Source organism: Pagrus pagrus (genome assembly GCF_965226575.1).
Source record: "Pagrus pagrus genome assembly, chromosome: 5".
In the NCBI taxonomy this organism is placed as follows: Eukaryota; Metazoa; Chordata; class Actinopteri; order Spariformes; family Sparidae; genus Pagrus; species Pagrus pagrus.
The window spans coordinates 7,815,895-7,838,566 of NC_140189.1; the positions used below are offsets into that span (position 1 = coordinate 7,815,895).

At 43.6% G+C, this 22,672-nt stretch overlaps 3 protein-coding genes across 5 annotated transcripts; 1 reads left to right on the top strand and 2 right to left on the bottom strand.

Annotated features, from left to right (window-relative positions):
• Positions 1 to 741: 741 nt before the first annotated feature.
• matr3l1.2 (matrin 3-like 1.2) lies at positions 742 to 12,792 on the bottom strand. 2 transcript variants are annotated; one of them, XM_084353910.1, is made up of 22 exons: positions 12,674 to 12,792; positions 10,781 to 11,725; positions 9,986 to 10,047; positions 9,839 to 9,877; positions 9,582 to 9,679; positions 9,333 to 9,385; positions 9,103 to 9,219; positions 8,852 to 8,977; positions 8,497 to 8,772; positions 8,140 to 8,264; positions 7,244 to 7,613; positions 6,167 to 6,361; positions 5,875 to 5,971; positions 5,707 to 5,723; positions 5,408 to 5,530; positions 5,111 to 5,239; positions 4,090 to 4,218; positions 3,870 to 4,000; positions 3,463 to 3,787; positions 2,971 to 3,106; positions 2,466 to 2,581; positions 742 to 1,810 (listed from the first exon to the last, which is right to left on the bottom strand). In XM_084353910.1, exons 2-22 carry the CDS (start codon positions 11,567 to 11,569, stop codon positions 1,748 to 1,750), a joined length of 3,516 nt encoding a protein of 1,171 aa, XP_084210036.1. In that variant the 5' UTR covers positions 11,570 to 11,725; positions 12,674 to 12,792; the 3' UTR covers positions 742 to 1,747. The 2 variants fall into 2 exon arrangements, with proteins under 2 accessions (XP_084210036.1, XP_084210035.1); XM_084353909.1 differs by having other exon boundaries at positions 10,781 to 11,728.
• A 1,256-nt stretch (positions 12,793 to 14,048) lies between these two features.
• Positions 14,049 to 17,320, top strand: LOC311257935 (polyadenylate-binding protein-interacting protein 2-like). Of its 2 annotated transcripts, none has more exons than XM_084353913.1 (4): positions 14,049 to 14,159; positions 14,422 to 14,611; positions 16,342 to 16,533; positions 16,628 to 17,320. In XM_084353913.1, the coding sequence occupies exons 2-4, from the start codon at positions 14,471 to 14,473 to the stop codon at positions 16,691 to 16,693; spliced, it is 399 nt and encodes a 132-aa protein (XP_084210039.1). In that variant the 5' UTR covers positions 14,049 to 14,159; positions 14,422 to 14,470; the 3' UTR covers positions 16,694 to 17,320. The 2 variants fall into 2 exon arrangements, with proteins under 2 accessions (XP_084210039.1, XP_084210038.1); XM_084353912.1 differs by having other exon boundaries at positions 14,055 to 14,151.
• A 928-nt stretch (positions 17,321 to 18,248) lies between these two features.
• On the bottom strand, positions 18,249 to 20,590 carry LOC311257934 (exosome complex component RRP40-like). The gene is made up of 4 exons (XM_084353911.1): positions 20,260 to 20,590; positions 19,468 to 19,617; positions 18,963 to 19,114; positions 18,249 to 18,881 (listed from the first exon to the last, which is right to left on the bottom strand). Exons 1-4 carry the CDS (start codon positions 20,482 to 20,484, stop codon positions 18,674 to 18,676), a joined length of 735 nt encoding a protein of 244 aa, XP_084210037.1. The 5' UTR covers positions 20,485 to 20,590; the 3' UTR covers positions 18,249 to 18,673.
• Positions 20,591 to 22,672: the final 2,082 nt, after the last annotated feature.

A 22,672-nucleotide genomic window follows, 5' to 3' on the forward strand; every position in this document is an offset into this window, starting at 1 on the left:
GAAGAGATCATACTGTTAAAAGATTTGTAGGGGGGCAGGTTACCTCAAAACAGCAGCCCTGAGGTGATTCTGACATCCTCAAAGGAAACACAGGCAGAAACTGTACATGGACTTACAAGTTCAATGGCTGACAGAGTTGTTAAGGTGATATGAAAGAAGAGCTCCTATGTTAATATGTAACTTGATCTGTAACAATGTTTTTGATTGAAATAGCTTTGATTTTAGAAAAATTACCTCCTAATGCAAAAAAATACGACAGATTTCTGTTTTCAATCATTTTCTTCTGTTTTGCATAATAAACTGCATTGAGTTATTTGTCATCATCGCTAATTTTGTTTAATAAAATCCAGATCACAATATAATTGTTGAGGAATAAAAAAATCCTATTGGCTGCCAATTGTATAAACTATTTGGGACAAAAGAACAAAAAAAACAGTATATGCATAATAATTTGGAACACAGTGTAGAGCTTGGGGAATCTCTGATCTGCCCGTAACACGTGTTTTAACAGATTCAAAATAATTCAGGCATTCAAAAGGATTCAGTTTCAACCAGAAAAAACAAAGTGTTCAGCTTCCTGTCGGCCTGTCTCAGATGTTGAGCGACTTATTTCTGTCGATCGTAAAATGAGCTGAAATAAAGCTGTGACTCTGTACTGCACGATGTCGAGTTTTCTTCTTTTGTGGTTAAAAAATTCAAGTTAAATTTCAGTTGTGTAAAATCCTTTAAAAAAACTAAACATCACATTTGAAGAAGCTTGTTTATTTTAGAAAACAGAAACATTCAGGCATAAGAACAAGAAACACATTCAGTTTGTTCTCCATGACGATCAAAAGACTTCACTAGAAACAAAAACGTCTTTCAATCTGATCAACACATCGTAACGTAATTTAACTTAAAAGAAACAAATGTAAAAAAAGCCAGTTTGTGGTTTTTTGGAACTACTTTCTAACCAACTCGTGTATCCATCCGCCCCCGGAACTTCTGTGGAGGGAATTCCTGCCACTTGGCGGATGGATACACTGTTATGAAATAGTTACAGGACTCTAGTTCACTCTATCCCAAAATGTTGAACTATTCCTTTAATCCAACACTCGCATGTCCATCTGTCCAAAAACATGACGACTGCTTCATCAGTGTTTCAGTGCGGATTGATGATTTTCTGACTTTATTTTTTTTTTTCCTGAATATCAAAACATTTATTGATTCGTCTGTTTGTCACTTTCTTGATTGATAATTTTTCCCAAACACAAGGTGACGTCTTCAGCGTGTCATCCGTCCAAAGTCCAGAAAGATTTAGTTTCAAGCTGAAACTGCTGGTTAATAAACCAAATATTTAAAGCAACAGAAGAAAAATCAGCAACTACTCAAATATTCCATCAATCGTTTCTTTTGTCAACATTTTAAGACATTTGTACAAGTTCTGATGATTTATGGACCAAATCATTCATGAAAAGAATTCTGAGTTGAAGCTCGCTTACAGCTAACATCCGTCCAAAAACAACAACCGTTTCCTTGGAAACAGACGGGCGAGTGTTGGACCAGAGTCTGTTCAACTTTTCTATTCATTTTTCTTTCACAGTCCGTCTGCAGCAGCTCGCACATCATTCACATCGCAGGTCGACGTGGGGTCTGAGTCGTCGTCACGGCAACAGCTCTGACAGTTAATCAGACTTTAACAAACTGAAATCAAAGTCAAATAAAAAAAATCCAACTTGTCTTCCTGCGCTGGATGAAATCAGTGCTCTCACGCCATCGTCTTCTTCCCTTTCTTCTTCTCTGCTTTGTTCTGCTCCTTCTCCAGGTATTTCTGAAACGAGGAAATGTCAGGTTACTTTCATTTGTCTGCGGCAGGTGTGGTACAGTGTGGGCGGGGCTCTGTTGCCAGTGTGGTACAGTGTGGGGGCGGGGATGTGTGGCCAGTGTGGTACAGTGTGGGCGGAGCCGTGTGGTACAGTGTGGGGGCGGGGCTGTGTGGCCAGTGTGGTACAGTGTGGGGGCGGGGCTGTGTGGCCAGTGTGGTACAGTGTGGGCGGAGCTGTGTGACAGGTGTGGTACAGTGTGGGCGGGGCTCTGTGGCAAGTGTGGCACAGTGTGGGCGGAGCTGTGTGGCAGGTGTGGTACAGTGTGGGCGGGGCTCTGTGGCAAGTGTGGTACAGTGTGGGCAAAGTTCTGTGGCCAGTGTGGTACAGTGTGGGCGGAGCTGTGTGGTACAGTGTGGGCGGAGCTCTGTGGCCAGTGTGGGCGGAGCTGTGTGGTACAGTGTGGGTGGAGCTGTGTGGCCAGTGTGGTACAGTGTGGGCGGAGCTGTGTGGTACAGTGTGGGCGGAGCTGTGTGGTACAGTGTGGGCGGAGCTCTGTGGCCAGTGTGGCACAGTGTGGGTGGGGCTCTGTGGCAGGTGTGGCACAGTGTGGGTGGGGCTCTGTGGCATGTGTGGTACAGTGTGGGTGGAGTTGTGTCTCACCTGCAGCTTGTCGTAGTGCGCCTGGCTGCTGCAGTGCGTCTTCTTCGCCGTCTCTTCGTTGGAGTAAAACAGGAAGCAGACGCGGCAGTAATAACCCATCTTCACATGTTCAACACCTGGACAAACACATAATGTTAATAAAGTGTTCACTGATGAATATAAGATTATTTGTGTTTATTATTCAGGTTTTCAAACAGATAGAAGATAAAACAAAAAAACTCTTGAAGCTAAAACTGAGAAACTAAAAGGAAGTCGCAGCAGTGAATTATTTTAACTGCTGACACAAGTTTCTTTTTCTTCTGTTGGAAAAACTCTATGAAAGAATTATTAGTGATTTTTTCAGGATGACTCCCGAATGCACCTCTGTAAACAGATTTAATAAAATTTTGTTATAAAATTAGCTTTCTGTCCTCTTCAGAGTTAAAACAGCAGATCAGAGACGTGTTGTCAGACGTTCATCACCGTCTGGATGTCAACATGATGAATATCTGTCCTGCTTTCTCACCGATGGGGCTGTCGGGGTCATGGGGCGGCAGCGGCAGAGACGCCACGCTGGGTTTGTTTTCAGCCGGCGGGGGAGCCTCTGTCTGTCCGTTCTGATTGGTCGATATCTCCATCAGCTGCTCCTCCTGTTTCACCTCCTGCAGCCCAGAGGAGCAGAAACCAGTTGACTTCAGATCAGTCAGAATCATTCCAGTGCTACACGTTTAGCCTCGTCTGTTTACTGTTAGCATGCTAATGCCCTAAACTAAGATGGCGGCATGTGAGCCTCATAAAGCAGCTAGCATGACCATCACCTCTGTTAAAAAGTGAGCTGAATGAGCCGTTAGCAGCTGCTGTCTGTAGGGTACTCATGGATGTAATGGATTACTTCATTGTCATGAAGATTCTCAGGTGGATTTATGGACTTTTATTCTGAAGAGATGGTTAAAAACATGCCAAGTGTTTGGACTGTAAATAAAGTGCAGTATAAACAGGAAGTGATCATGTGACCCACCTCCTGGCAGCTCTTCTGGTTCTGATCAGAATCTTCAGGAATCTTCTCCGTTTTTTCTTCTCTCTTCTCATCGACGCCGCTCACATCAGAACTCTGCACCTCTTCCTCCTTCTTCTCTTCCTCCTTCTTCTCCTCCTCCTCCTCCTTCTCTTCTTCCTCCTTCTCTTCTTCCTCCTTTAGTTTCTCTTCCTCTCCTCCCTCCTCCTCCTCCTCCTCTCCCACCTCCTCCTCTTTGGGTTTCTTGGCCGGAGGTTCTTCAGAGTGTTTGGAGGGTTTCGGTGACATGCTGCTGTTCTCTCTCTTGGCGGCGCTTGGACAGCGATGCCTGAACAAACAACAACAGTTTCACATGACAGAACTGTGAAACAGGACTCTGAAAAGAGTTCACCACAGAAGAAGAAACCCACCCGTGTTTGAGCTGTCGGTACTTCCTGCTGACGTAGACGGTCAGACGTTTCCCGCTCAACTTTGGTGGATTTCCTTTACAGTGTTCAGCCATTTTCTCTGCTTCCTCTGCGTTCTCCATCTCGATGAAACACTGAAGACACAAAACATCAGTCACTCAACACACACGGTACAGTCCTGGTTCTGTTCAGGACTCAGTCAGTCCTGGTTCTGGTTCTGTACCTCTCTCTTCAGCCTGTTGGTGAAATACTTCTTGACTCTCCCGAACGGCTCGGCCAGTTTCAGGATGACGTCGTCAGAGAATTTACTGGTGGGGATCTGCCCGACGTAGACCACCTTACTGGACCCGCACTGGACCACAGACAGAGAGGAGACGTCAGGACAGAGCAGAGACCATCATTTTCACCACTGATGACTTTCTGGACACATTGATTAGTTATTTAAATGTTTTGTTTTGGCTTCCGTTCACTGTCACAGAGGAAAGAAACCTGAAAATACTAATAATATGAACCTGACCTCCACAACCAACATGTCAGAACTATACTTCCACCATTTTCCTGCTCTGTCTCATATTTCATCTAATCTTCATCTTCTGTGTTTAAATTGTTTTTGGGCATCATTTCCTCTTTTTCTGTAATCTGCTAGCAAACCTTTGGAGGCGTGGCCTAATGCTACAGGAGCGTCGTTACTGTGGCGTCTCTTTAATGTCGCTCCCGTGGCAACAAATTCAGCGAAGACGGCGATGAAAAAAAATGTAGGTGGAGCTGAAGGATCACTGCAGCTCTCTTATCTTCAGGAAATACACATTTTATTTTATTGTTTGTTTTTATTTATTTCTCTGAATGTTTTTTTCCACACACCAATGTCTGAAGATTAAGACGTAAATGTTCATTGTTCTGGTTGTGGACAGTCAGTAAAATGACAATAATATAGTTTATCACAACAAGTTATCATCTAACCGAAGTGGTTCTCATCGTGTGCTGCTGGTTCAGGATGTATATTTACTGTCAGGATGTCATGAGGTCGTCGGTAGCGTCTCTACTTTGAGATCATTTCTGCAACACGTGTTTAAAATGATACATCAGCTGTGTTTGAGCGTTCTGAAAGCACAGAAGCTGGAAATTTCTCATGATTTGTATGAAGTTTAAACTTCTGGCCTCATTACAACCTTTATACGTCAGAATAAAACCTGCTGACTCGTCACATGAGCTCTGAGGGGAAGTCAGTGAGCAGGTGTGTTCACCTGGATGGTGGGGTAGCTCATGGAGTGGCTGATCCTGACCGGGCGGCCGCACACAGACGCTGTGATGTTGCTGCTGTAAAACTTGGCCATCGCTCGAGCTTCTTCTTCCGTCTCGAACTGAAGGTACGCCTGCTCAGGAGGAGAGACAGGTGAACATGACAGATTCATGTCAGACAACAAATAACTTAGAAAGCAGCTGTTGGCTGAAGACAGTCAGTGTTTGTGTGCAGTTCTGCCTCCACCCTGCAGCAGACAGCGCCCCCTGATGGAGGAGATTCATCAAACAGTCGTGTGTACCTCAGGTCTCAGGTCCAGCACCAGGTGTTTGACCACCTTCCCAAAAGGTTTAGCGAGTCCCAGCAGCTCGTTGAGGAAGTTGTAACCTCGTCTGAACCCGACGATGTTGATCACCCTCATCCCCTGATGACAACAACACAACAACACTCACAACCTTTAATGACAAACAGCTTTCTGTGTGTTTCTGCATGTCTGGGTTGTTAAACTGACATTAAATGTGACGTGTTCTCACTTTAACTTTTGTTTTGATACAATTTGAACTTAGAGTGTTTTAAAGAACAGTCGTGACGGTTACTTACCCCTTTCCTGGTGTTGTCTGCACAGAACAAGACACACAAAGACACAATGTTTGATTAGTTTTAGACATGTTTCATCTGAAGTATCACCACGAGCCAAAAACATAATTTAAAAGTTAAATAAATAAAAGCTCAAAGCAAAAATCAGTTCAGTAATAAATCATCAGGTACCGATGCTGTCCGACTGTTCGCCGGCTTCGTCCTCGTCCTCCGCCAGTTCGTCCAGCGTCACAAAGTCCTCCATGTTCTCCAGGAAGTCCTGATCAAACTGATAACAGACATCTTCAGCTGGACAGAAACACACCATCTCTTACCCTGAACATTCAAACTTTTAGGAAGCAACGAAAACAAAATGTCCTTAAAGTTTAAAATAAATAAATAAATCTGGTGTGGAGCTTTAAACCGTCAGTAACATGAAGTCAGATTGTTTAAGATCAGGAGATGTTGGAGGCTTCATGTTCACCTCGTCTGCAGGCTGATCTCCCTCCACAGCCTCTGAACTCTCTCCTGGTTCTGTGTTTGGTTCTTCTTTGTTCTCATGTTCTTCAGTCTCTATTGGTTCTGTTTGTCCCTCTGTCTCCGCCCCCTGCGCAGCCTCACCGTCAGCCCCGCCCACAGCTCCGGCCGTGTCGTCAGTGACATCACCACCATCAGGAACCTGAAAATAGCAGGAGGAAAGTTTTTCTTATGTGTGAAAGCAAGTGGAAAGTGTGACCATTATGACCACAAGAGACAGCAGTGTTCAACTTCCTCATGTTCTCAATAGGACTAAAAGCGTCCATGTTTTCTTCCAGGGGAGTTTTAATTTCTCTGTGTTCAGTAAACACAACGTGCATCTGTTGTGTCCGCAGGTGAAGTAACATCACTGTCACATCTTTGTTTTGGAGACGAATGTGTTATAACTGGTGCTAATCTGCAGTCAGTGTCACATTTCTCCTAAAGAAAAAATCTAATTTAAAAAAAAGAAATTTCCTTCTGAATTTTTCTTAAAATCAAGAGATTTTTTCCAAAAAGAAGTTAGAAAGATTATCCAGGTACATTGTTTTGTTGTTGCACCAGTTCTCAGGTCAGAACCACAGGAGAGAAAACTATTAAAATCAAACAGAAAATGGATCACCAGACAATAAATATCTTCACATGGCACTCTGGGCTTCCCTAGGTTGAGGAGATAATGACTGAATTTTACTTTTTGGGTGAAGTGTTCCTTTAATATAACTTATAACTTTATAAATGTGATGTCTTCCTAGTTGAATGCTTCTTTATAAAAAGTATCTATATATCAAATTAAAAACGGCAGCTAATTGTTGCTTTAAGATAAGACACTTTTACACAAGTCAACTAGTCGAAGTTTAAACTGAAGCTTCACTGAAGTTAAATCATGAAATCTATTAAATCATTTATTTTTGCTTTTAATTAAAAACTTGTAATCTATATGATTCTTCTTTTGATTATATGTCTAACTTTAGGAGTCACAGTATACATTAAGTTTCTGTGTCATGTCATCATTGTTGCTTGTTAATAAAGTTTTCATGTTTCTCACCTCCTCCTGCAGGACGTCCTCAGACTCCTCCACTGTCTCCTCCACTGTCTCTGCTCTCTCTGGCACCTCCCCCTCTGCGTCCTCGTCGTTAACCTGCTCCTCCCCCACCTCCTCCCCTCCGTCCTCCGCCTCCATCACTCCTGAGACCTCCTCCTCCTCCTCTGCTGCAGGCTTCACTTTGTTCTCCTCCTCCTTCTTCTTCTCCTCTCTGCTCCTGGAGCCGGACAAGGATTTGGACGAGGAGGTTCTGAGGGAGCCGGAGGAGGTCCTGGCTCCAGAGCCGAAGGAGGAGGAGGACGAGGTGGTGTTTGCTCCGCGATTCCTGGAGCCTCGACTGTCTCCACCGGCACCGGCCTGTCTGCGGTTCACACTGATACAGACAGGAGAATGTGATGTGAGCAGTTTCTGCAGTCAGACGTCAGAATGTTTAAGATCGTTTAAAAACCAGCAGTATTAATTCAACATACACAGATAAACATATACATCCATTGCTCAGACATTAAGTCTATATGACGCATGTATATGTTTATCTGTGTATGTTAATGTGTATATAAAACCTGCTGAGTAAAGTCTTTAACACTTCAATGATTCACAGTTTGACGCGTCTACAACGGGAATATTTCCTGTTTTTTGTTTTTCTTTGATTTCTTTGTGTTTTTTGACTGTTTGCCAGTGAAAACAAATGTAAACATCTCATTTATTATAATTTCTTGCATTTAGTATCCCAAAAACAAATTAATTCATCAGGAAAATACCTGCCAAAACAACTGATGAAGAAAATGATGTGAACTTGTAGCCCTACATCTGTGACGTTTAATAACAATAAAAAACAGAATGTCATAAAACAGGTGTTGTCGTCATGGTAACCAGGTGACTGGAGGTGTGGTCTGACTCACTTCAGGGTCTTGTACTTGGTGCAGATGTTGAGGCGGATCGGTCGTCCTTTGATGTTGAGCGGGTTCACGCTGTAATACTTTACCAGCATCTCAGCGTCCTCCGGAGTCCCCAGCTGGACGAACGCCTGGACAGACGAACAGACATAGACAGACACAGACAGACATAGACAGACACAGACAGAAGGACAGATTCAGCAGCCGGTCACAGCTCAGGAAAATGTTCAAATCCATCATTCTGAGCCCAACTGTTAGAAACTCTCCAGATCAACACGATTCACCTGGTTGACACTAAAAGCTGTGACAATTTTTACTCAGGTGAGAAACAGCAAGTGTCTGGTTAAAGGTCTCCAGGCTCACCTGGTCCGTTAAGAAGAGGTGTTTCTCCACGATGCCGAAGCGTCCGGCGATGGTCAGCAGCTCCTTCTTCTTCTCCTCCTCTCTGGGCAGGTTGGAGAAGAAAACCACCTGGCTGCCTTGACCTTTGACAGGTCTGTCCATCGGCCTGTCCATCGGCCTGTCCATCGATCTGTCCATCGACCTGTCCATTGATCTGTCCATCGATCTGTCCATCGACCTGTCCATCGACCTGTCCATCGACCTGTCCATCGATCTGTCCGTCGATCGACCGTCTTTCTGAAGGTCAAACACAAACACAGAGTCAGAAGCTGGAGACGTTGTCACACAGCGAGAGGATGATGGCGGCAGCTGTTACCTCGATGACCAGCAGCCTCTTGGACAGGTAGAAGGTGAGTGGTTTGCCGTACAGAGACGCCGGGTGCTGCTCGTAGTAGGTGACCATGTCCAGAGCCTCCTCGTGACTGTTCATCTCTAGGAAGGCCTGACGGAGCCAAACAGTTTGGGACATTATCAGTGAACTTTGAACTCTGACTACCAGTGATGAACATAAAGATTTAACAACAGTGAGGCTGTAGCTCAGCTGTGGGTGTTAAACCTGTTCTCCACCTTGTTCTTCAGGACCAGGTGCTCTCTGAGGCAGCCAAACTGCTCAGTGAAAGCAAACAGAGTCTTGTTGCTCAGAGGCTTCCTGTCGTACTTCACCACCACCACTCTGCTCCTCATCTGAGGAGACACAACGTTCAATTTGAGGACAAACACACGCGACAGCCCAAATATTAAGACATGTAATAACTGTGCTTTGAGCTGAAGACACAGACAGAGGAGAACAAACTGACCTGGTTTTGTCCAGACTGGTTCTTTCCTGACAGGCCAGGACCTCCAACTCCTCCTGACACACAAACATACTTAACATCACAGACTGTACAGAGAAGCTAATGTGACAAACACATGCTGCTAGGTTTGTTTGTCCAATGATGAGGTTACAGGCACAGCTACAGTAAGAAGAAGAAGAAGAAGAAGAAGAAGAAGAAGAAGAAGAAGAAGAAGAAGAAGAAGAAGAAGAAGAAGAGCAGTGTGTGTCTCACCCCAGCTGGAGGACATCCCTCCTGATGTCTGGACTGAAGACATGGGGGCTGGTCCCAGCAGGCCTGCAGACAGGTTGGGGGTGTCCAGAAGACCTCCACTGAAACACAGAGACCAGCTGATAGTCAGACATCAGACAGCTGCTTCAAACCAAACTGACAGCATGAAGCACTAATGTGTAATAAAGCTGATGAGTCACTTCACTGTAACATCAACCAACACAATCAATCAATAATCATCAGTCACATCTTTAACTCACCCTCTGCCTGAGGACATCCCAGGCTCCCACTCCGGATACCTGAAACATTTACACAGCGTCACACCTCCAACAGGTACAAACATCTGAGGATCACCTGTCTGTGTGTGTGTGTGTGTGTGTGTGTGTGTGTGTGTGTGTGTGTCTCACATGTTGAGCAGCAGCCGTCTGTTCTCAGCATGTTGAAGTCCGTTCAGGTGTTGGTTCCACTCCTACAGATTCAGACAGTAACTGACGCTCAACAAACTCATCCACTTATGTTAAAGGGACAGTTCACCCAAATATCAAAGCATTAGTCGCGTCCATCATCATCCTCACACAGAATTTAAGACCCGAACTCAAAGTCTGACTCAATATGATCTGCTTTATCAAATATTAGCCAATTGTGAGGAAGATGAGCTGGTTCCATCTGTTTAGCTCTTAATGAATCACTTATCAAATCTGTAATTATTGATCCTTTCTTTGTTGCCTCACACAGCTGATACTGACGTTTGGAGGTAAGTGTGATGTCATCATGTAAACGGCTGCTGATTGGTCCAGGATGTGCTGTGTCAGACTGGGCTGATTCTCATGGAGGTACTTTACAGACTAAAATATGCTGCTGAGTGTGTGTGTGTGTGTGTGTGTGTGTGTGTGTGTGTGTGAGTAGAAATGTGTTATAAATACATTATTTAGCTGAGGGATGCTGAGACGAGGGTGAACAGATAAGAGACCTGATGACTGAAGAGAAACCTGACTGACGCTGCAGAGCTTCAGCTGTAAGATCATGAGGACATGAGACATGCTGTAAGGTGATTTAAACAAGGAAACTGGAGCTCCAGTCAGTGAAGACAGGACTCACTGACTGAAGTGGACCAAAGACCTGAGTCGAGCCCAGTTTTTCTGAACTGAAACATTTAACGTTAGTCCGAGAGGAAAAGAGGAAGGAGGCTGGACGGTACTCACCATGGTGGAGTGAACGTCAAAGTCACAAAGAGAGCACACGTGGGGGAACATGGAGGGCATGACTCCCAAGAAGTCTTGGACTTTTCCGTTGGATGGGGAGCCCATCCTCCTCTGCATAAAGACTTGGTCGGAGGTGGGCGGCCCCATGCCCATCCCGCTGTAGGAGTCATGGTGGGAGAGCTCAGAGTACGGCCTCTCTCTGCCTCCACCTCCTCCACCGCCGCTGCTGCCGCTGCTGTAATTTAAGCCATATCCTCGGCTGGAAGCAACGTCCTGCATAGAACTGAACCCAAAGTCTGCAGAGGGCTGACCCCGGGCCGAACCCTGACCCAGAGAAGGACCGCCCATCCTGCCCATGGGCATGTCATCCCAGCTGTCCCTTCCTCCTCGATACGCAGCTTCAGAGGACATGGAGGACCCCAACCGCCGTTCTCCTGTGTCTCCCTTGCGGCTCTTGAGCTGCCTGATGATGTGCGGCAGCGTCTCCACACTGATGTCTTCTTCAGGGATCTCTGCCAGAGCGTCCAGGTCAGAGGGCGACAGCCCCAAACTGGCGAAAAGCTTCATAGTGCTGCCAAGATTGCCGCCGCCACGCCGGGACATCTGGGAGCCGCCATCCTGGCCCTCCATGCCACCACCACCACCCACCCCCACACCTGAGGACACGCCCCCCATTTGCCGGCTGGATCGCTGTTCGTTCATGCTGAAGTTCAAGGTCTCTGCGGCGGCGAGGAGCCCCCGACCCACGGCAAAGTGTTTCTGAGCGTCTGACTGCGACTTCTGAGACATGACGTCACAAAGAGGAGCTGCTCTCCGGCTTCAAATGTCTCAAGACAAGAACGAAGCAGGCGGCAAAACAGTGTCTGTGTTTGAAGGACGGGGGAAGTTTGTGTCAGTTAATGTCTTGTGTTAAAGTGAAGGGGAAGTCCTCTTCTCTGTCTGATTCTGCTGAAACACAATGAGGCAGAGACATTCTTCAGACGCTGCCTCCACTAAGAAACAGGAGCCAGTGGAGAGGAGCATGAACAGCAGAGGAAGAACATGACTGAGTGATTAACAGCCACCTGAGCAGATGAAAGCTGTGAGGCAGTTAAAGAAGGCTATGAAAGGAGACAGAACAGACTGTAAAGACTCAAAATTCACCTCAGACCAGGAGGGAGGAAATGACCTGATGTGAACAGAGTGATGGAAACATCCTCACTGAGTGTCAAATATCACAGAGGTGATTAATAAAAAGCCTCTATGGGAAAATAAACGTTCTGTTTAAAACGTAAAGGAATAAAGAGTTTCCAATTATAATGAAAGAAAAGGGAAGAACTGATCCCAAACATAACAAGACTTTACCTCGTAGCTCTCATGAAGAAACGATGGGGAATCAACTACATGAGCATTGTAACAGTTTAACTATCTGACCAGTGACGAACATCTGGGGAGGCTGCAGTTGTGTGAAAACTGGTGACACAAGTTTTGAATGGAAGACAGCGAGAAGCTACTGTGAGCTAACGGGGCTAGCTGGCTAAAATTACAGCCTTTATTATCGTTCCAACTTAGAAAATACTGACATGTTTTTTTTATTCAGAGTCACTTATAGATAAATGAATGAATCGATGAATGAATGCATACGATGGTAAGAAAACATAAACGATGATTACTTAAAGGGACACATGAAGCTAGAGGCCGTCCGAGGCTAACTTTTCCATACATCCATTGCTAACGTCAGTAGCCTGTGTTGAGGCTAGTCTGCTCCTACGTGCTAATGCTAGTGGTTAGCCAGCTAATATAAATATAGTTTATAACTTCAATCAAGGTTCAATTTTCTCATGTGCAAGTTTTACATACGGCTCTGTTAATATGTATAATGTACGTTATATTTGTGAATATAGACACTCTTACCTTAATTTTCCCTAACACGTAATGTTAGTTGATAGCTAGCTAGCTGAGGTTGCCTGCGCAGACAGAAGCAGCATCCCCACAGGACCGCCGCTGAGCCTTCTTCTTCTTCTTCTTCTTCTTCTTCTTCTTCTTCTTGTTTCACGGCGGCCATCTTATTAATGCACGACCGCCATCTTCTGCTCCGGAGTGTTAACACCATGGAAGAGCATTGGGGTCAGAGGTGAGAGAAAACATGGTGTTTCATTATGCAAATTACTTTGGCTTAAGTAAAACTCACGAAAAAAGAGTAAAGTTTATTATTATTATTATTATTATTATTATTATTATTATTATTATTATTTTGCAGTAAATGTAGTTAAGTAACAAAAGTCACCTAGAAGGAAAGGTGAATAAGCTGTGTACATAATATTTACATGTTTATAATATAGGTCGACCGATTATTGGTGTGGCTGATTTTCTGTTCTATATTCAGAATTTTTCTGTTTATTGCAATCTTTTTTTTAATTTCTTAAGTCAGATTGCTGATTAAATTAGTAAAGTTATTAAGTAACTACAGTTGTAAAAAATGAAGTTGCGTAAAAATAACAGAATTTGCCACAAAATTGTAGTGGAATGGAAAATTGTACAACTTCTTCAAAACTGTAGGCAAGTTCAGTACAAGGTACATTTAATTGTCATTTTTTACTATGCTAAATACTGAAAAAAATGCTGATTTTTCATAAAGCATATTGATAAAAAAAGTTGCTAAAATCAAATGTTAAAAGATTTGTCTGATTTACCCAGTACAGGGAGACATTTCGGCATTGATCTTGAGTCATTGGGTCACATGACCTGGAAGCTATTGAAAAAAATGTTGATTTTTCATTATTAATATTAATCAAAAATATGAGGCGCACCTTAAAATTCTATTAAAAAAAAATCAATGCAAAATTTAAAAGCACTTAAAACCAACAAAAATAGAGGTGTTTCATTCAACCTGTACAGTACCAGTGAGGTGCACTAAAATTCAATTAAGTTTTTACAAAAAATAGAAGAATCACTAAAGTCCAATATGATAAGCACAAACATGTAATATAGCATTTGCAAAATATACTATATATTTTAAATTAGTAACTGTATCACTTAAAATATTTAATCTATGGGATTTGGGGGTTTTTTCTGGCACAACTGGGCTACCATACATCACATTTGTTTTTAACACAGGTCCTTTAAAGATACAGTGGCGCTAGAACACCTCATGAATTATTAATGTAGGTTAAATCACATGTCCGAAGTCCAAAAAAGGATCTTCCTACTGTCCCCTTTGTTTTTTATAGGTCACGTAGAGCACGTGAAGGCAGCAGGACGGTTTATCCAATCAGGAGCTAGCACATAGTGACGTCAGCCATGTAAACAAACAGAGGCAGCGCGGCCATGACAGTTACAGCAGAGTTCTTCACAGAGTTCGCCGTCTGCCCCGCTGCCGTCGAGCAAACCAGGTTTTCAGGTATTTCACTCATTGAAACACAACGTTTTATTTTCTTACATTAACGAGACGTTGTTAAATGTGTGTGTTCGTGTGTTTCTGTTAATGTAGGTCACATATTTATTCCGGTGTGTTTACTGTAAAATGGCAGTCAGCGACAGTCGCTAGCTGGCTGCTATTGTCTGTCAGACAGCGGCCATCTCAGCGACCCTGAACACACCGCACCGACTGTCCACTGTCCGTCGGTTAACCGCGTCTCTCCCTCTGTGTCTGTGTGTTGAAGTGTCGTCGGTCCGTCTGTGGTGATCCAGGCTGTCTGTGAGGAGACTGACATGAAGGACCCGAGGCTCAGCAACGTCAACACCAACATGACTATCAGCAACGAGGTCATCCTGATGAACCAGTTCAACTCCGAGGAGAACCCGTTCGCTGAGTACATGTGGATGGAGAACGAGGAGGAGTTCAACAGACAGGTGAGGAGAACCAGGACCGGGGACACACCTGAGGCTCGGGTTATTCAAGGGCAAACACAGCCCGTAAACACCGACACACAGCTGACATGTCCGGCTGGAAATCAGGTCAGGTTATGTCATCAGAGGAAGGTCATCCACTACTATTTATATCCAGAAATATGCATGAACAGAGGCTCAGGTGTCACAGGAGGGCTGACCTGTTAATGACCTTTTATTCATAAAACATACAGATGAAAACAATAAAAAGTATCACAGAGAAGACATTTCACCACTGATTTCCAGTCAGTAGATCACTTAATCATTAAAAAAAAATTAACTTAAAAAATATAAGGCGCTAAAATCCACAAAAAAAAAAGTTTTTTTGGTTTGAGTTTCGGCTCATAATTAATTTCCTTGTTGATTAATCTGATTATTATTTTATGGATTAATTAATCCGTTGCTTGGCCTCTAAAATGTGAAACATGTCGACCAGTGTTTTGTCCAGTTTATTGTCACAGAGGAAAGAAACCAGAAAATATTCACATTTAACGAGCTGACGTCACAGAATGGAGACTTTAAATTATTCAAACTGATTCACTGATTATCAAAATACTCTGTGATTGATTTAATGGTTGACTACTAACAGATTGATCGTGCAGCTGTTTGATATCATTGTAAGTTAATTATTTTTACAGAACTATAGTTTTTTTGTTATTTTAATATGTGAACTTTGTCTCGGGGAAATTGTGATGAACATTTTTGACTAAAGGATGAAAATGACAGTCAGTTGAGTAGATAATCATTAGTTACAGCTGTCCAGTGTGAATACTTACGTTCAACAAAGGAACCATCACACCACCTGTAATCCCCTCGAGAGTGTAACACCTGCAGAAGAGCTGTTCTTAATTTCTCTGTCATTTTTATCAAACCCTTTATCGGACCTGACTCTGTCTCTATTATTTTTGCGGTACCATCTGGTTACTGTGTCATCTCTTCCTCACAACAGGAGGACAATGAAAATAGGAGACAAATTTGTGTCGTTGAATCTAGAGCTGCAGCAATTAATCAATTAGTCGATCAGAAGAAATTCAAGAAAACAGTCAAATGTCAGTAAACAGATGGTGGCATAACACAATACACTTAATGATGTCACTCTGTGTTCTAATGTGTTAATGGAAATTTTTCAGCTTTTTCAAAGTTTATTAGCCCAAATAATTGATCAATTTAATTGATAATTAGGATAATCATTAGTGGTGTTATCTTGACTCTGCACTACTTCACCATCAACAATAATCAATAATCTGACATTTTCACTCTGATGGATCATGAACTCATGTTTTAGAGTTCAGTGGAAAGAAAAAATATCCAAATAATATGAAACAAAACAAAATAAGACTAAACGTTATTTATAGTCTCAATTAAATCGTTATTTTGTAAATAAAAAGTGATAAAATGCAGAAACTTAAAGTCTAAAGTGATGTCTTCAATTTTCATTTTCTCCGACCGACATTTAAAAACCCCAAATTTGCTGTTTTGTTATTGAAACCCAGAAAACAGCAAATTTGAAACAGAAAAGACGTCCTGACTGATGGTGTACAAACAGCGGTTGCTCCTTTAAATCCGTTTGCTGCAGACATGCGACATGCAGACACATCCTCTGGTCATGTGACCCAGATACACCACCTCCATGACGAACTGTGTGTGTGTGTGTGTGTGTGTGTGTGTGTGTGTGTGTGTGTGTGTGTGCGCAGGTGGAGGAGGAGCTGTGGGAGGAGGAGTTCATCGAGCGCTGCATCCAGGAGCTGATGGAGGAAGAGGAGCAGTGGGAGTGGTTCATCCCGTCCAGAGACCTCCCGGCTCAGACCGTCGCTCAGCTGCAGGACCAGATCAGCCTGCTGGTTCTCGACACAGACATTCACGCCGACGCAGACTTCGATCTCGTGGTGAGTTCAGGCTCTGGACATGTTGTTTGAAATCTGATGTTTCTGTTTTAAACCGACCTGCTGATGTCATCACTCTCTCCTCCTCCTCCTCCAGATAAACAGCAGTCTGAACCCCAACGCCAAGGAGTTCATCCCGGGAATCCAGAAACACACCATGTGACCCCGCCGGGCCACGCCCCTGTCCGCACTGTGACATCACTAACAAGATGTCTGCCGTATTTTACAGTCGCCACTCGACCTTCAGCCTGCCGTGTTGCCAAAGTTCTGCGCTCGCATGTGTTCAAGTTCAGAGTAAAGTTACTGTTAGTTACTGCCATCCTCCACCCGTCTGTCTGTCTGATTAAGTGTGTGTGTCTGTCTGACTGAATGTGTGTGTGTGTGGCAACTCTCTGAATGTAAATCAGCTGAGAGTGTTTGTGTTCACTTCAAGAACAAACTGGTTTCTGTTACAATCAGCTCTGATGTCACCGCTCACAGTCTGAGCTTTTATTTGCACTTTTATAAAAACCCCAAAACAAATGTGTTCACATTTTACTCTAGTTTAGACCCGGTCCAGTCCGATCTGGTTGTTTTGGATTCCTTCTCTCTGTATTTCTTTGTCTTCTCCCAGAATCCTTTGTGAGCTGCCGGCACTCTGCTGCCTCATTAACTGATGTTTGTTTGTTATTTGTTGTTTTTTCTAAATGCACATAAAGTACTGTATAAAAAGTCATATAAAGAAAAAAGTTGTAAAAAAAATATCTATTTTTTCTTAATCTATTTGAAAATAAATGTTTATGGAGAAAAAGTCTGTTTGTTTGACTGCAGTTATTTTCACCTTCATCAGTGTCTGATAGAAACCAACAGTAATTATATTATATAGAATAATCAGCACGTTTTTTAATTAATGATCTTTTAATCAACTAGTCGACATTATGTCTGAAAACTATTTTAAATGTATTCAGAAGACAAAACATTAACAAAACAGCCACAAATGAGAAGAAAGAAAACTAAAATAATTGATTTTTTACATTTGTTGGTGAATTAGAGCTTAAGAAACGAGTTGATGAGTCGATTGAAAGATAATTGTCGAACACTTTTATCTTTCAGTGTCTCTTTGATCTGTGATGCTGATTAATAATTAATAATGATAATAATAATCTCATAAAAGCAGTTTTAAAATTGAGATCGTATCAATGTATCTTCTCTTTGACCCCTCTGGGCCTCCGTACTGCTGCACCACACTGAGTAAGTTAATCAGGTTCAGCTGAGATTTTAAACATGCAGAGATTTCTTCACAGAGTGGAGCGTCTGTCAGTGAGGATCTCTGAGTACAGACTGCACTGACATCATCATCATCAGTGATGTTTCCTTCTTTTTACTGGTAGAAGTGGAAAATTAAAGAACGAGTCATCAGTTGAATTCATCCTTCAAACCAACAGGGGGCAGCGTATCCCACAGTAACCGCTATTTGCTGCTAACTGTAGCTGCCGTCTGCTAGTTAGCTCAGTTAGCCGTGCAGTAAGAGGTCCAGACTGGAAGCTCATTGGTTTTATGAGCCAGGACCGGCCGAGGCTAGCTGCTTAGCATGCTAACTTCACGAGATATCTCTGTAGAGACGTCAACACGTCTCATTTCTTCACTTTCTGTTGATCATTTTAGTTCATTTTAATTTTTAAAACTAAAATTCACTGTTATAAAAATAATTTAAAAATTCATGCTGGATTCAAACTGGAACCAGTTCTACTCAGAATTTTATTGAAAAGATAAAAACATCTGAAGCTCCTCTGGACGTCTTCTGGACTTTTGTCTCTTTTGTCACGAGCAGCCGAGGACAGAATTCAGAAATACGACTGGAACAATAAACTGTTTGTTGTTCATACTTTAGTTTCACAAAAACACATTTTGACCCGTCCAAAAGGTCCGAGAACGTTTTGTTCTCCGGGTCAGAACTCTGTAGGATCTGTCTGATCCACGTTCAGACTGCAGCTGCAGACGGCACCGACAAACACGACTGATGATTCAGCTGGGATGGAAAAAACTGTGCAATGGTCCTTTAAACTCCAACAAACTAAATCAGTTCTGCACCAAAAACCCAGAACCAGAGCCCCTGAGAACTGCTTCAGGTGGACCAGCAGGTGTCCTTGTGGTCCGACCCGGTCTACAGCGCCCCCTGTGCCACCCTCCTGAACAGCTGCTGTCTCTGCGGTGCCGTCATGGTGTCGCAGCTCTGCAGCAGGTTTGCGATGACGAGTGTCTGCTGGACGCTGGAGGACTTGACCCACAGACGACCGTTCATCCCCAGAACCAGCTCGCAGGGGAACAGCTGCTGCAGGTCCGACAGGACGTCACTGTGGGGGGACAGCAACCTGGACAGGGGGACACACAGTCTGAGGACAGGGACATTCACACCTGCTCACTCACACACAAACACCTGAGGCAGCTCGTACCTGCGGACCAACCCCAGAGAGACGCTGAACAGCAGGCCGCCTCCTCCAAACACTCCCATCCCATTGGCCCGTCCAGAACTGTCCACACACACCAGCTCCGGCTCCATGTCCTTATTGGCTATGACGAACTGAGCGAACACCAGGTCCCCCACCTGCACAGGTAACACACGGGGAGAGAGGGGTCACACACCTGGACCTGCCTGTGTCTCACCTGGACCTGTCCGTGTCCTCAGATTCTAACCTGGACCTGTCTGTGTCTCACCTGGACCTGTCTGTGTCCTCAGATTCTAACCTGGACCTGTCTGTGTCTCACCTGGACCCGTCTGTGTCCTCAGAGTCTCATCTGGACCCGTCTGTGTCCTCAGAGTCTCATCTGGACCTGTCTGTGTTTCACCTGGACCTGTTTGTGTCCTTGGTGTCTCACCTGAACCTGCCTGTGTCCTCTGGATCTCACCTGGGCCTGTCTGTGTCTCACCTGGACCTGTCCGTGTCCTCAGAGTCTCACCTGGACGTTGGGCCGGTTCCTCTTGGTCGCTCCCTCAAACGCCAGGTAGGACAGAGACGCCTGCTCACTTCCTCCAAAGTCCACCTTGAAGACGTCTCCTGATTTGACCGTCACGATGCCGATGATGGTCTCTCCTTTAGCGGGGACATACTGAGGACACAGAGACAGACTCAGCTCCCAGCATGCACTGCTCCAACACATGTACTCTTCTGACGAAATGTCCTCACTTTACAAAAATCTTCACTGTTAGATTGACTTTACTTTAGTCTTCTACCTGGATCTGCTGATCTCCGCTTAAAAATACACCTTTTTTAAATTTGACTGAATCCGGTTGTTAGAACTTTAACTTTCAGAACCAAAACTAAAGTTCTCATGAACGGATTTGGTCTTGTGAATAATTCGGGGTGTGTCTGGTTCACTGAGCGGTACTGTATTACTAAATAATCTGATCTTTTCAGAACCGAGTCACGCTGCTCGCTGCAGTAAAGCCCGGCGGTCTTCAGCGGACGGAGGGACGACATGACAGTGGACCTGATTCATTCAGTTTAACTCTGAGAGCACCACGCACAGCCTGGTGACATCATGTTACAGCCGTAATCACAGCTGGAGCTTAATGATCTGATTCAGTCTGAAAGTCTTGTCGTATGACGCGTTTGAGGTCTGCTGACGAGAAAACCTTTAAATTGCGACTTTTCTAAATGGGATCCTGCCTGTTGTAGAAGCTGCTGCTGGACGCAGACTCACAGTAAACGGCTCGTTCGTGTCGGTGTGAACAGGACGTTAAAGTCTCACCCTCCTCTGCTGTGAGTCGATCCAGAACATGTTGGGCTGTTTGTGTCGGAGGACGCCGCTTTTACACACCAGCAGCCGGTCTCCGCTCCGCCTCAGACCCGGACCACACACCACCTTCTCCGGTTTAACGTGATCCGTCAGAGAGATGGTGTCGTCGGCCTCAGAGCAGAATTCATCTCCCGGTAACAAAACCTCCCCGACTTTCTCTTTTACAGCAGAAAACATCGCGACTCCTCCGCAGCTCCGCTCACATGTGTCGCTGCTGCTGCTGCTGTTGTTCGACGGACAGAAATAAATGTGACACACAGGAAACCGGAAGCTGCGCCTGCAGCGCCCTCTGCGGGGCGCGAGGAGCAACAACATGTGAGCGCGTGACTGAACATGGAGCTGCAGCTTGTTTCATGTTATATAAATAATATGTTTTGGGCGCAATTTAACTAAATAAGAATTATTTTTATAATAATCGAACACGTTGGCTGTTTTTTGCTCCTTTTTTCTATGTTTGTTTTATTTATTTTTTGCTGTTCTGTCACTGGGGGGCGCTGTTTTATTTAACTATTCTTTCTCGTCTGAAAGGATGAAAATCTTCATCAAAAGCATCTATATTTATATAATTTATATTTTTATAATGTTTATAACTCCCATTAAAAGCCAGCAGTTTTATTACGTCCTTCTTTGTTCTTGAGTTTGTTCATTTTTATGCTGAAGTCAAATATTTGAGGACGTCATCACTCTAAAAGCTCTAAAATTTTAAGGCTGTAGAAACATCTTTTAATCTTCTTTTTATTTTATAGTTTAATTTGAAATGTACACATTTAGATTTTATTCTGAACAGTTTTGTTGTCCTGGTTCTGATCACAAACATTTAAACTGAGGTTTAACCACAGCAGTTTTGATTTTTAATCCAGAGTTTCTCAGGTGTTTGTGATGAGTTCCTCTGAGCAGCAGGGGGCGCTCTGACCTCACTGGACTGAGCAGAAGCTTCTTCTCATGCAGTTGTTAATATTTATAATTTATATGTTGTTTATTAACACTGTGTGAGTAACTGACCTGAATGATTTGCACGTTGTGTGTCTTCACACTACTGCTGCTCAGGCTCATGTACATTAAATCAGTGTGTGTCATGGCTCCTGAGTCGTTTAAACTTTAAACCTGATTTTAAATCAGTCTGACCACGGCTCAGGTTCATGTGGTGACTCTGTGCAGGGCCCGGCCCGCAGCTGAGGAACCTCTGGACTAAACACACTGTTTATAAAGTAGCTCAAACATCGATGCAGGAGTATTTGTACACAGAAATGAATGTGGTTTTCTGCAGTGTGACGTCATTATAAACATGGTGATTAAAACTGTTTTCATTTATGAAAATACTGTGCCTCAGTATCATTATCAAATATTTGTACTTTACTTGAGCATTACATAGAAATGAGTATTTGTGTTGAGTTCCTCTGTGTTTCCTCAGCTGTGGGTTGGGGTCAGCAGCAGCTGTCACTCTTCTTCTCTACACAAACACTGGAGGACCAACAGAAGCCGCAGACCTGCAGCTGAAACCTGTTTCACATTAACTGAAGGTGTCGAACTGCTGCAGGAGAACAAAACCAACATCAGACCCAGAAAAAGGTTTGAGGGTGACGGACGACTGACAGGAAATCTCACTGTAATAACATAAGAACGAGTTGATTTAATAAAGTGAACATGTTGATCTGAGATGAAGATACCATCAGAGTTCAGACTCTCGAAGGTTTCGGCTCAGAATCAGATTCATCAGACCCTTTAAAGAAAACAGTAGAAATACTCGATTACAAGGAAAAGTCCTGTATTCAAAGTACTTCCTGATGTTCCTCAAGTATTTAAAGTGATGACATCCTGTTTCTAATGTTGAATTATTATTATTATTATTATTATTATTATTATTACTGAAGCATTCATGTGTCATTGTGATGTGGCAGCAGGTCAGAGTCTGTTTGAACTGTTGAGTCTTTAACATGTTGACATGTTTTATAGATTCATACAGAAACATGAAGAAACTTCACATATAAAACCAGCTGCACACGATCTCTGTCCTCTATCTGCTGCTGTCACTCTGCTTCTCCTTCTTCTTCTTCTTGGTTTTAATTTATGTTCCAGTTGAAGAAACTGTTTTTTGACGTTGTGGTCGAGAAAGTTCAAAGTAGAAATTGAAGCTTCAAGTTCTGTTTGTGTTCAGTTAAAGACAAAGAACAGTGTGTGTGTGTGTGAGTGTGTGTGTGTGTGTGTGTATGCGTTCTTCCTCCCTCCAGAGGACTGAAGGTTCCCTCTGTGAGGCGTTCACTGCTTCACATTAGACCCTGTAAAAAGAACCTCTGTTTCTGTTGGACCCGGCTGCTGTTGACCTCACCTGGACCACATTAATATTTCATAACTCTGATCCTCCTTC

What these genes read in the sequence shown, in the direction of transcription:
- matr3l1.2 (XM_084353910.1), bottom strand. Translation starts at nt 11,569, where the DNA reads ATGTCTCAGAAGTCGCAGTCAGACGCTCAGAAACACTTTGCCGTGGGT. An exon ending in GAGATCAGCCTGCAGACGAG is followed by an intron (nt 5,972 to 6,166) that starts GTGAACATGAAG and finishes GTCTGTTATCAG; the next exon opens with TTTGATCAGGACTTCCTGGA. An exon ending in TGAGCTACCCCACCATCCAG is followed by an intron (nt 4,219 to 5,110) that starts GTGAACACACCT and finishes TCTGTGGTCCAG; the next exon opens with TGCGGGTCCAGTAAGGTGGT.
- LOC311257935 (XM_084353912.1), top strand. Translation starts at nt 14,087, where the DNA reads ATGACAGTTACAGCAGAGTTCTTCACAGAGTTCGCCGTCTGCCCCGCT. An exon ending in GCTGCCGTCGAGCAAACCAG is followed by an intron (nt 14,152 to 14,421) that starts GTTTTCAGGTAT and finishes TGTGTGTTGAAG; the next exon opens with TGTCGTCGGTCCGTCTGTGG. An exon ending in AGGAGGAGTTCAACAGACAG is followed by an intron (nt 14,612 to 16,341) that starts GTGAGGAGAACC and finishes GTGTGTGCGCAG; the next exon opens with GTGGAGGAGGAGCTGTGGGA.
- LOC311257934 (XM_084353911.1), bottom strand. Translation starts at nt 20,484, where the DNA reads ATGTTTTCTGCTGTAAAAGAGAAAGTCGGGGAGGTTTTGTTACCGGGA. An exon ending in GGAACCGGCCCAACGTCCAG is followed by an intron (nt 19,115 to 19,467) that starts GTGAGACTCTGA and finishes TTACCTGTGCAG; the next exon opens with GTGGGGGACCTGGTGTTCGC. An exon ending in TCTCTGGGGTTGGTCCGCAG is followed by an intron (nt 18,882 to 18,962) that starts GTACGAGCTGCC and finishes CCCCCTGTCCAG; the next exon opens with GTTGCTGTCCCCCCACAGTG.